The 14,046-nt window shown below is 33.6% G+C and overlaps 1 protein-coding gene across 1 annotated transcript; it reads left to right on the top strand.

Annotated features, from left to right (window-relative positions):
* Positions 1-12,583: 12,583 nt before the first annotated feature.
* On the top strand, positions 12,584-13,900 carry LOC141534032 (uncharacterized protein F54H12.2-like). Its single transcript, XM_074253176.1, has one exon. The coding sequence runs from the start codon at positions 12,584-12,586 to the stop codon at positions 13,898-13,900; it is 1,317 nt and encodes a 438-aa protein (XP_074109277.1).
* The last annotated feature ends 146 nt before the right edge of the window (positions 13,901-14,046 follow it).

A 14,046-nucleotide genomic window follows, 5' to 3' on the forward strand; every position in this document is an offset into this window, starting at 1 on the left:
TTTTCATCGACTTATAAAATTCATAATAAAAACGAATATTTTCTTTAAAATAGCCAAACTTCAACTATGAATATCTTTTAATCGGTTGAGTTTTTGAAAAAGTCATAAGAGACCTTTTTTGTAAAGCATTCAATTTCTCACAAAATCTATGCCACGGAATATTTTTCCAAGCAGTTGGAAGCGAGATATAAATTTTTTTATCTGATTATTCGAAAAAAATAGAAACCCGCAAAGCGGAGGACCTTCCCGTTATAATTAAGAGCTTATACTTGGAGAGAATTCTTTTTAGGTGTCTACGAACCTATTTTTCAGAGTATAAAATCAAAAATAAATTATTCGATTTTTTGACCCATTCCCTAATATATATATATATATATATATATATATATATATATATATATATATATATATATATATATATATATATATATATATATATATATATGTATCGACATGGGTTTTCTCTGTGGTTTCCCCGTGTCACTGTTCCAAGAGCCTGAGAGAAAGGGGTGAGGAGCAGGGCAAATGCGATACACCATGCACAAGTCAGACCACAGCCGCAACAATAGAAATTAATTAATGAATAATTATGTTATTACATAATTATGTATAATAATATCACTGTTGATAAGTAAATGATAGTATTCAAAATTAACTTAATAATAATAATAATAATAATAAGTTAGTATAATAGTATTATAATGTTAACAATAATAGGAATTACAAAATACAAACATACGAATAATTGTAGTAACAATAATAATAATTAGTGTTGATATTAACGATATTTAAAGTAGATATGATAGCAGTATGGTGCAACTTTGGCGCATCCCACTCCTTTGAGGTGGGGGTAGCGTGTGTGTATGTGTGTGTGTGTGTGTGTGTGTGTGTGATTTCGCAGCGCTAGTAGTAGAGGTTCTCATTAAATAATAATAATTATTATAATGTACATATACATTATATATGAATATATTTATATATATATATATATATATATATATATATATATATATATATATATATATATATATATATATATATATATATATATATATAATGGATAGTATATTAATAATAGTATATATGTATATTCACTTACCTTTTAGCGATAAACAATTAATTATGATATAATTTGTAATATTAATAATTCTATTGATAAACGAAAATCTTACTGATCGTATACCTACACTTTATGCCTTATTAGTAGTAGTAGTAGTAGTAGTAGTAGTAGTAGTATTAGTAGTAGTAGGTCGCTGAGCTTGCAAATATTTTGTATATGTATATTCACTAACCGTTTAGCATTAAATAATTAATTATTATATAATTTATAATCTTAAATAATTCCATTGATAAACGAAAATCTTACTTACCGTATACCTGCATATCAGATCTTATTTTAAGGATAATGAAGGGATTTTTTCTTATTAGCTATTATAATAATATTCATAATAAGCATAAATTATCAATACATGTATTATTAGTTATTGATACATAAGTTTTCGCAGAATACAATAGCAATAGACAAAACTCTTTAAATTTTATAAAATAAACATTTAACTTTTTATAATTATAATAGCAATAATTTTAGATTTTCAAACTTTTCATAATCATTTAAACATTCTTCACTTTAGCTATAATTTCTTTATCGAATAGCAACATTAATTCATAAGTAACAATATCGATATAGTTTTCAATAAACCATTCGTACGATTTACCTTCTTTAGCCGATAACTCACTAATCACACTATCTTTGACGGTATTATTCTTCAAATTTGATATCACACATTTACGAATGACTTCTTCAGGTAATTCGATGTTGCCAAGAAGTTTTGGTAAGAACTCTTGAACAGGTGTAAAAAGGTGATTGAGACACACATTACAAGGTTCGACGAATTTTTGAAGATAATTCAAGCGGGCGTTCACGAGCTCTTCAAGACCGTAGATAGTTTGGAGTGTGTTCTCTTTCATTGTCACTTTTCGGCCACGCTGAATAGCAGTAGATGTTGATGATGATGGTTGTTGATCGGTTCTTTCAATGATGGAGAATAATTTAGCTTTCCCATACATGGACCCCAGCAGAGAATATTGAAAAGTATATCCATCAAGCGATGTTGTATCGAGCGGTAACTTTTTATACTGTGATTCGATTAAATTCAGATTACGGGCTAGTTTTTTAAGAACAGTCGTAAATTTTAACCACTTCGCTGATGCACATAAAATACCGCAGGCTTTTTCGTCAACAATAGCGATACATGGTTCAAACTTGTAAACATCACTATTCAATTTTAAACCAACAATGATTGACTTTGAGTGTGAATCATTTAATTTATAAGATGTAGTCAATAAGAAATCAAAACGTTCCCATGATGGTATAAAACGGTGTTCTTCAACACCTTCGTCAGCTTGAAAATTCTCGTAGAAAGAGCGTTTAGCCATTGCAAATTAATAGTTGTTGCACCAACAATGTTCTTAAGCGAACTGATGCTGGTTACTCACGGTTAACACCCACAACTCAATATGATGGTTAAGCATTTTTTCATATAATATTAACAAATGTAGAGTAGAGCTATGCGTTCACTGTCTAGACTACACGTGGGTTTTTAAAAAAAGCCGTCTCAGCATAACGTGACCAGCTACTGCACACAATTTTTCTTATAATTATAAGACAGTTTCAATCAGCTTCTTGTAACTTACTAAAGTATTTTTGAAGACATAATGAACGCAGATAATTATATTTATCAGCAACCCTTTACGAGGGCTGTGTGTCAGCTAGTGCGATACATACGGGATAAATCACCTCGTTTGTGGTCTATCTACACCGAAACGCGTGTTTCAAGTTGGGTCTTTTACAGCGTGACAGATTAATAAAACTATTGCGTAGAATTGTGGCTGTAGCTTCTTGCCGTGTGTTGTCAAGAGCTTATAAGAAAGGATTATTAACAAATAACACTTTATTAATGACAATTGCCGTTAATACAATCCTTCAAACATCAAAAGCAGACGCTGAGTGTTTAAAACCCTTCTTAACAGCTTATGGTAAGTATTTTTATTTCTAGACCGTACAGCGTTTAATTTAAATATCTCACACCTCATTTTTAATGGTTTTATAGAAGTCTATTGCCGCGATGAACTCCTAAATTCTGATAATACTTCTGATGACGATGAGGATGATATTGACATTAGCGTGAAAAAAGTAAGTTCGGTGTATTTAATCAAGATGTAAACCAATCGAATAATAATAATAATAATCGCAATTGTTTCATAGAACTGTCAAAAAACCTCAACATCTGCAGCTCTAAAAGGTGAGATAATAAGGCTAGACCGCTTTATCGGAGTGAAACGTTCACGGAGCCGTGCATCGTCTACTAGCTCCGATGATACGCATGTATCATATCCTACGGATACTGATGAAAATATGATGACTTTATCGGCTGATCTTGATTCGGAAGAAGAGTATTATCAACACGTAGCATATAATAATCATCACAACAGCGATGCTGAAGAGATTATTGTAGAAGAAGACGAAGAAGAAGAAGAAGAAGAAGAAGAAAAAGAAGAAGAGAGCACGCCTTTATTTTTTGATGACCCTGACGATTATTATGACGACAATAGTGATGACTCTAGTGATGATAATATACGTTCCTTTGTACAATCACACGCTCTAGGTATTTTACAAGATATTACAAATATTCACACACCCTTCGCTGCTTAAATTTAATTAAATATTATTACTGCTTGTATGACACCTTATGCGATTTAAATAAAAGTTTAAAATACTAACAACATGAACATCTATCTTATAAATAGTTTAATTGAAAATATACATATATATAGGTGCCCAATATGGCGGTGTAACAACACGCTAGAGAGCAAAAGCCACACAGAACGCCTTACCATCTACATCGACAGCAGGCTTACCAGACGATCACGAAGCCTCAATTGAAGATCATACTTCAATTGAAGAGCATATTGTTGAACCACCTGGTAAAAGATTCAAAATCGAACGTGAAATAATTAAACATTATAAGCGGTTTCAAGCTAAAGGTAAAGAAACAACTTTAATAATACAAGAACCGCCGGTTAATACAGATCCCCTACAATGGTTTCACGACGCATTGAGCGATATTGTAACATATATTACAGCGGGTTGTAATGCGCATGACTTCATAGGTTTTACAATTAATTATGAAAAACTCACACAGGGTGTAATATGGTCGCGTTTTCAATGTGCAAACGCTGTTACAAGCACTGATTTATGGAATTTGCTTACTAGCGTTTCTCAAAGTGCCGGAGGCTTAACAACCAACGATAAAATAATTGTTACATCAGCTGTTGTCGCCGGTGTCGCGGGGTATGGGAAAGTAATTTTATCTCATGAAAATATATTTAAACGATCCATTATAACAATCAATAACAATGATAACTTATGTTTACCTCGTTCGTTAGTTGTTGCAAAAGCATATATAGAACGTGGTGAGATCCGTTCAGGGTATTTGCAGAAACGATGGAAAAGCATAATTGATGGACGAAGGAGTTTTCAAGAGAAAGAAGCGTTTAAATTATTACAAACTTACCCGGTCGTTATACCGCGAAGGGGTTGCGGTTTAAATCAAATACAAAATTTTCAACACTACTTTGCCCGCGAGGGTACAGCTATCGTTGTTTATGAATTTTTAACTTTTGGTAAAGGTCAACCGCTTTTTGACGGTCGTAATGCTGTTCAAGAAGCGTTCGGAAACGTTTGCAATACAATTAATTTATTATATTACCAAGACACTAATCATTTTCAACCAATAATAAATTTAGCGGGTGCTTTAGGCAGTCGTGCATTTTGCGAAACTTGTAATAAAGGATATGAATCAGCACGTGGTCATAGGTGTTCTAAAAGTGCCCGCGCTGCAACGCGGCACCTGTGTGTAGACAAATATGTAAAAAAACATGCCTTAACTGTAAGCGATGGTTTTCAAACGATGATTGTTACTCAAATCACTTAAAAACTGGTTCGGCTAATTTGAGAGGTAAAAATAAAAATTTCACAGTTTGCGAAGCATTAAAATTATGCGGTGTTTGTTATCGTTATATCTTTCATAATGTAGAACATAAATGCAACATAAATTATTGCAAAGTGTGCTGCTGCGAAAGGCCTCTGAATCATTATTGTTTTATGGCCCCCTTGAAAAAAAAAGAATTACCAAAAGTCTTATTTTTATTTTATGATTTCGAAACACAGCAAAATGAACGTGTAAAAGGTAACCGTAGTACAAGAATTCATATACCTAATCTGTGTGTAGTTCAAAAAACTTGTACTTATTGTTGGGATGACAAATATGTTTCTGAAAACTGTGCTGAATGCGGTGTGCGTGAATTTATTTTTAACGACAAACCTGTAGAAAAATTAATCGATCTAGCTTTAAAAAATACTAAAAAATTTTCGAAAACTATATGTATAGCTCACAATGCTAGAAGTTTTGATGCTCAATTTATTTTGAAATGTATGATAGAAAAGAATAAAACAAGGCTACCGGATTTAATATTAAATGGTACCAAAATAATTGTTATGCGTATAGGTAACACGGTTTTTTTAGACAGTCTAAATTATTTACATATGCCTTTGAGAGATCTCCCAGAAGCTTTCGGTTTCAATAATAACGAAGTATCGAAAGGATATTTTCCTCATTTATTCAACAAACCCTGTAATAGGGGTTATGTAGGTCCTATCCCTGCTGTCAAATATTTTTCTCCTGATACTATGTTTCAAAAAGAGCTTGAAAAATTTATTGCATGGTATAATGAAAAATCAGAAGAAAATTATGTTTTCAATTTTGATTCCGAAATCAAATTTTATTGTCGAAACGATGTTATTGTGTTAAGAAGAGCTTGTATGCAGTTTCGGGATATGTTTATAAAGTGTGGAAATGTTTGCCCGTTTTCAGAGTGCACTACAATAGCGTCAGCTTGCTCAAAAATTTATCGCCGTAATTTTCTTAAACCCGATACAATAGGTATTTTACCGGCTACAGGTACATACAGATGGTCTCAGAATCAATCATTGAAAGCTATTAAATGGTTAATTTTAAAAGAACGTGAGTACGGTTATAGAATTACACAAGCAGCGCGTGGTAAAGAACAGCGTTTACCTTCCGGTATAGTGGTGGATGGTTACTTTGAAAATTCTAGAACAGGTAAAAAAACCGTATTACAATTTCACGGGTGTTACTGGCACGGGTGTCTTAAATGTTATAAAGTAAACCGTGATAGAAAACTAAATAATAACTACCAAGAAATAGATAATATGGATACTCGATACGAACGTACCATTGCTATATCCGAAAGAATTCGAAACTTGGGTTATAAATTAATAGAGGAGTGGGAATGTGATTTTGATTTATACTTAACCAACAATCCTGAAACACTTATAGCGTTGCAAAATCACCCTTTAATCAATATAGAGCCCTTAAACCCACGAGATGCTTTTTTTGGAGGTCGTACGGAAAGCTTTATATCGTTATATGATGCAAAAGAAAATGAAAAAATTAAGTACGTAGATGTTTGCTCGCTGTATCCTTACATTTGTAAAACAGGTAAATTCCCAATAGGCCACCCTAAAATATATATAGGTAAGGAATGTTCTGAAATTATAGGTCCTAACAAGGATTTATCAAAAGTAGAAGGGCTAGTTAAATGCACTATTTTACCACCGCAGAATTTATACCACCCAGTACTTCCTTGTAAGCTCCATAATAGACTTCTTTTCACTTTATGTCGTTCTTGTGCTCAAGAATTAAAGCAAACAAACTGTACCCATAAAATTAAAGATAGGCTTTTAAGAGGCACATGGGTTGTTGATGAGATAAGAAAGGCCATTCAGAAAGGATATAAGTTACTTAAAGTATATGAGATATGGCATTATAAAATAACGCAGTACAATCCAGAAACAGGTATTGGTGGAATATTTGCAGATGATATTAATACATTTTTAAAAATTAAAACTGAAGCTTCTGGATACCCCAGAGACTGTATTACAGATCAACAAAAACACAATATATTGCTGCTTATAAAAAAGCTGAGGGTATTAAATTAGATAGTGAAAAAGTTGAAGTAAACCCTGGGTTACGTTCTGTAGCGAAGCTCAGCTTAAACTCTCTTTGGGGTAAGTTCGGTCAGCGCGAAAATTTGATGCAGACAGAAATTGTCACGACGCGTGCACGGTTGATGGAAATGTTAACAGACAGTCAAATCGAAATTTGCGGCTTCTTACCAGTAAATGATAAAACATTGTACATAAATTTTATTCATAGTAAAGACGCTCTCAAACCGTCACGTACAACGAATGTTGTGATAGCAGCTTATACAACGGCTCAAGCTCGACTTAAACTGTATAGTTACTTAGAAAAATTAGGTAAGAGAGCGTTATATTGCGATACTGTTTCATGTATTTATATTTCATCAAATGGTCTGTACGAACCGCCGACCGGTAAATTTTTAGGTGAGCTGACCGATGAGCTAGAGAAATATGGTATAGGTAGTTATATCACATCATTTGTAACAGGAGGCCCTAAATTTTATGCTTTTACAATACTTACACCTGACGGGTCTATAAAAGAAGTGTGTAAGGTTAAAGGTATAACTTTAAGTGTTTCAACCCGTCTTAAAATTAATTATAAAACCGTAAGGTCTCTTGTCACAGGTGAATGAAAAAAACCTATTAAAATAAAATTTGACGCTATACGAAGAACATGTTTTCACGCTGTTGTTACAAAGAAAGAAAAGAAAAAAACGTACCCGCAATTTAAGAAAAGAAAGTTTGAAAATAAATACATGACATTACCGTTTGGTTATAAAATGTAATTATATATTTTTCAGGAAATAAATTTAGATAAATTAATATTGTAAATGGAATTATGTATTTAACGAAATAAATTCAGATAAATTAATATTGTAAATGTAATTATGTATACAATGAAATAAATGTGTTCAACTATCTTTCTAAGTACGCAAATACAGTAAACGCTTAAAACGCCTCACTTTCCGCTGGCTTTTTCCCGCTTTTTCCTTTTTTCGCATTGACAACCTATTTAAATGTGTTTTCAATTGTTATTGGTTAAAAAAATTTAACCACGCCTTCCTTAACCGACACCGCAGCTTTATAAATTTATTCATATACCACAGTTTTTCTTTTACTACCGAGAGTGATAGTTATACACGCTGTGTTTTCAAGTATTCTACACACATTAAAAATTTAAATGGATCTAATTATTGATATCCAGGGCTTCACAGACGGCCGAGGCAAATTTTTACCAAAAGAAGTTGCTTTAAATACTGTAGAGCACGGTATTCAAAGGCACTGGTTGATTAGATCACCGTTTCCTTTTAATAAATTACCCCTAAAGGACCGTCATCAAAACACATGGTTAACTTTTAATCATCATGGTTTGAAATACGGTAAAACAGTATTCGTAAAAAGATTCATCAAACATTTATCTCTAATGAGTGATACAAATTTCTCAAAAATAATATTTCATTACGCTGAATGGCAACCGGGCTACAATGAGTATATTCATGATAAAAACATTGAGTTTCATGAAGGTCTTCCAATAGGTGAAGAATACGGTTGTGATAATAATCCAAAACTAGTAATTATTGACGATTTGATGCGTGAAGCATCAAATAATGCTATAATAGATCTTTTTACAAAAGGTAGTCATCATAGGAATTTGAGTGTTATTTTTTTGACACAAAATATTTTCCATCAAGGTAGAGGTCCAAGAGATATATCATTAAATGCGAATTACATTGTAGTTTTTAAAAACCCACGCGATAGATCACAAATTCAACATCTAGTGCGTCAAGTGAGTCCGGAAAATACACGTTTTCTACAAGAGATTTATTACGAAGCGACATCTTTACCGCACGGTTACTTACTACTGGATTTAAAACAATCAACTCCAGAAAACTGCCGTTTCCGATGCTCTATTTTCCCGGACGACCCATACCAGGTGGTCTATGTGTCGAAAAAAAGTATAAATTATAAAACTAAAAGGAATAATGTACCAGTAGTTCTTTGATAATGGGCGAGCTCACACCTATAAAAAAAAACAGCTACGTGTATTACAAGCATTGTGCTATCTAAATAATACGCAACGCTTAGCTGTTTTACGTAAAGCTGATCCTGCTTTAATACGTTGTATTTGCGAGTGTATATTAAACATATTACGCGGTAACGTACCTTTAACAACGGGTCATAAGAAAAAATTAAAACGTCACATTACGATTTTAAGAAAATTATCATCAGGAGGAAGCAATCTAAATACTAAAAAGAAAATAATTATTCAAAAAGGCGGCTTTTTACCTTTATTTTTAGCACCTGTTCTGGGTGCTTTGGTTGCAAATATAATTTCTAAATAAAACATTTAGTAAAATCATGGAACACGCCCGTAAGATGGTGTTAGTACCGGAGGATAAAATTCATGAGAAATTGGCAGTCTCAGAAAAAATGAAGATATCGCAAAAAATAAATCTTGTCTTACTAGTGGAACAGTGTTAACTAGGCTCGACAATGAAATGTATGAAATTTTAAATTCTACGGGTAAATATAACTCAGACCGTGAAAAATGTCAAGCCTATTTACAAACACTTGAGCGATATCTTAGGATTCTTGAAAATGAAAAAAATCTGTCAACGCTGCTAATATAGATACCAACATAAATGTTTCAGACCTGGCTGTAGACAACAACAACTCTAAATTCTTCGAGAGTAGTGCAGGTTCTTCCGAAAGTGAAATTGATCATCGTTCTTCATATGATGTAGTTATCGATAATTCGGTTATAGACAGTGTACCTAGAAGATTCAGAGGAAATGCAGCGCGGCTATTAAAAAGACTAAGAAGTGCACCTGCCACGTTAATATCTTGGGACGATAGAGGTCTTGTGACAATTAGAGGTAAAAAAGTAGCACTTTCTAATATCACTGATCTTTTAAACGATGTGTTGAGGTCTAGAAAGAGTGTGAAAGCGATAGGTCGTCAACAGTTTGCTCAAGTACTGCAAACGTTAAACATTCCGCGTGAATACATCGGTAATGGAGCTTATTTTAACGAAGAAATGTCAACTTCTACACCTAGAAGTCGATCTGTTAATTTTTCCGTGCCTGAAATACTTACAGAACACACATCCTTAGACGAATTACAATTAAATCAAAACGGTGAAGGTTCTATAAATAAAAACAGTCAAAGTAAAAAAATACCATGGATAAAGTTGAGATAGATAAAAAACCAAAAAACATCTATTATGATCCTATAAGACCAGAAAGTTTTTCAGGTGTTAAAAATATTCTAAAATACTCTGCTGAAAACAAATCAGAGCTATCTCAAGATGAAGTTAAGGAATGGTTAAATAAACAAGAAACTTTTACAAAGCACCGTATGAATAGGAAACGTTTTATTAGAAGGACTTACAATGTTGAATCAATAGATGATGTCTGGGTAGCTGATTTAGCTGATTTACGAAGTATCTCTACGTAAAACAAGGGTTATAAATATAAATTGATGGTGATCGATGTATTGAGTAAGTATGCGTGGGCTGAGCCTCTAATAAATAAAACTAGTCTAAGTGTGACTCAAGCATTCCAAAAATCTTAAGTAGAAGTAACAAAAGAATACCCCGCTTAGTGCAGACAGATAGCGGAAAGGAGTTTCTTGGAGAGACTTTTCAAGAGTTTTTAAGAAAAAAGGAATATTTTTTAGAACAGCACGCAACCCTGACGTCAAAGCAGCTATTGTAGAACGTCTAAATAGAACGATAAAGGAGAGAATATGGCGTTATTTTACGTATTCCCGCACAAAAAGTATTTAGACATATTACAAAAATTATTTACGCTTACAATCACACAACGCATACTGGTATCAAAATGGCGCCGGTAAATGTTAACAATAATACAGCTCAAATAGCTTTTAATAACCTTAAAAAACGTTATGAAAATGAGAAGCGCTCTGCGCTCTTGAAAAACCGTAAGCTTAAAGCTGTTGGTGACTTGGTACGTATCAGTAAAGCAAAGGCAGCGTTTACGAAAGGATATGAGAGTGGCTGGAGTAGCGAAGTTTTTAAAGTATCAAGTATTTCTGAATATCGCCAACCACCGGTTTTTATATTAACCGATCTTCAAAACGAACCAATCAACGGTATATTTTATGAAGAGGAATTATCTAAGGTTGAATAAATGTCTTTAGAAAGAGATAATTTTTACATAGTGCTACCTAGCAATAGCAGCATGAAATACTTCCCGGACAACACAACTACTCATTTTATAACGCGTTTGCCCTATCCTTTAGAACTTAACGGATGGTGGGATGTTGCTTTAGTGGAAATCCAGACGCCAATGACAATCTTACATATTCCTAAAGATTTCACGAAAGTTACATTAACCGTTGAATATATAGATACAGAAGATACTAATAAAATAATGGATTCATTCCTTTATTCTAACAACATACCACATGGTCAATATCAAAATATAGGCTCTTTATTGGATTCTCTCAACAAACTTAAATCTGTTTCAGAGCATATCAATTTTACTTGTAGTGCTGGCGGTTTCATAAAATTTTATACAACATGCAAGTGTGAAAATGCAAGACATACGCTGGCATTAAGTGATCGGCTCTGGCATATATTAGGCTTTGAAGAAAGTTCGTTTTCTAAAGTTATAACAGACGGCCCTGATGACTGTTGCGGATCTAATCCAGCCTCTCTATCTCAAGCTATACCAGGAAAATTATTCGTTTATACAGATATTTGTGAAGGCTACATAACAGGAGATATTCAGGCCCCTCTACTACGTGTTGTGCCTCTTGATCACGATCAATACATTTACGGTTCAACTAAAATTAAAAGTTTTTCGCCTGGCCAATATATACCTCTATTACGTAAAAGTATGGCTACTATCGAAATTGATATAAGAGACGAATATGGTAAACCCGTGCCATTCGAATACGGGACGTTGACAGTAACGTTACATTTCAAAAGAAGTTTTTAAGATTCTCTACGATGATAGACTTCGAGATGATACAATACGGTGACGGTACCCGTAGTTATTCTGGAATAAGCCATGTTTATGTAGGATCACCTTATCAAAGAGGGCATGGTATAGGTAGTTTTTGGGTGGCTTATTCAGAAGAGTATTACCTTTTTTAAAAAGCGGTCTTAAGACCGTTGGTAAAGAAGCTTTAAGATCAGGTGTAAATATAGCTATAGATGTTTTGGATCACCAAATCCCCGTTGAAGAATCATTTAAAACGCGCGTGCGCGAGTCAGGTAAAAATTTAAAACGTAAAGCCCAGGAAAAAATTGATAGTCTTATGAACGGGTCTGGCTATATACCTACCCAGTTTGCCTTAACCAACGGTATGAGCAACACACAACCAAACTCAAGAAAACGGATTGTTAAAAAAAAAAAAAGGCGCATTGTCAAATCTAAAGTGAAAAATAAAAGTAAAGTTAATAAAAAAAAGATCGCTATTAAAAAGAAAAACAATAACAATAAAAATAAAAACTACGTACAGTGGCTGACATTTTTGATAAAAATTTCTAAAATGTCGTTTTTACATGTACATTCGTGTGAGTGTGCTAAAACTGAGTTAGAATTATTTACTCTACCGCCGACCCAAACAACAATTGAAAGTTCCCAATGGGTTCATTATAAACCAATTTCATCATTGACTGATAACTCGCCGATAGAATTTGTTGTTCAAGGTCAAGGGGATGAATACATTGATTTAGCACATACGATGCTAAGGTTATGCGTGGGTATTACCCGAAGAAGCCCTGTGACAGCTAGCGCTCACCCTCCTAAAGTAGCACCTATAAACAATTTTATGCATTCAATATTCAGTCAAGTTGATGTGTTATTCAATCAAAAACCTGTATCAACACCTAATAATTTATATCCGTACCGGACATACATAGAAACTTTATTGAACTACGGAGCAGATGCCAAAAAATCGCATTTAACTACTGTAGGGTGGTGCTGTGATACCCCTGGAAAAATGGATAGTTTAACCGACGAGAATTTAGGCTTGAAAAAACGAAAAGAATTATTAACGTGTGATAAAACAGCAGATTTTATTGGTCATCTACATTGTGACGTTTTCAATCAAGAAAGATTTTTAATTAACGGTGTAGAAATGCGATTACGATTAACATGTGCACGTGATACTTTTTGTCTAATGGATGACACAGTAAACGGTTGTGTATACAATATTAGTGACGCTAGTTTATTAGTGTGTCGTGCAAAAATTTCACCAGGAACACTTTTAGCACACGCCCGTATGTTAGCTAAAACTACTGCTAAATATCCACTGACCAGAGTTGAGGTTAAAGCTGTTTCAATGGCAGCTGGTGTACATGGCGAGACTATGGACAATATCCTTCATGGCCAAATACCTAGACGTTTAATCATCGGTTTTGTTGATAATAAAGCATTTAACGGCGATGCTTCGATGAATCCTTTCAATTTCCAAAATTTTGGGATTAATTATTTATCGCTGTATGTTGACGGTCGGCAAATACCGTCAAAACCACTCCAGCCTGATTTTGGAAACCGTATGAATTACATAGACGCTTATCACACGTTATTCTCAGGCACAGGTATTCATTTTTTGAACGAAGGGAACTCTATAGACAGATTTGATTACGCTAACGGCTATTGTTTATATGCTTTTGATTTAACGCCCGATTTATCAGCTAATAGTAACACTCATTGGAATTTAATCAAACATGGTACAGTTCGTATAGAGGTCAGATTTGATAAAGCACTGGCTACAACTACAAACTGTATAGTATATGCCGAATATGAAAGTGTTTTAGAAATAGATGCTTCGAGACAAGTAACTATAGATTTCGCCGGGTAAGCAAGTATTTAAAATTTAGTATACGCTTTGCTGTAGTACGGTGGAGACCGATATGTCTTCTGTTGTTATATATATCCAAGGCTTTATAAATAACGACCGTGAATTTTTACCTAAAGAAATAGGTGTAACCTCTCTAATTAACGGTG

The sequence above is a fragment of the Cotesia typhae genome, unplaced genomic scaffold (assembly GCF_013202065.1).
Source record: "Cotesia typhae breed Kobodo isofemale line unplaced genomic scaffold, CoteBio_Ctyphae scaffold_13, whole genome shotgun sequence".
Taxonomy (NCBI): Eukaryota; Metazoa; Arthropoda; class Insecta; order Hymenoptera; family Braconidae; genus Cotesia; species Cotesia typhae.

Coding starts and splice junctions, on each gene's coding strand:
- LOC141534032 (XM_074253176.1), top strand. CDS start 12,584: ATGTCGTTTTTACATGTACATTCGTGTGAGTGTGCTAAAACTGAGTTA.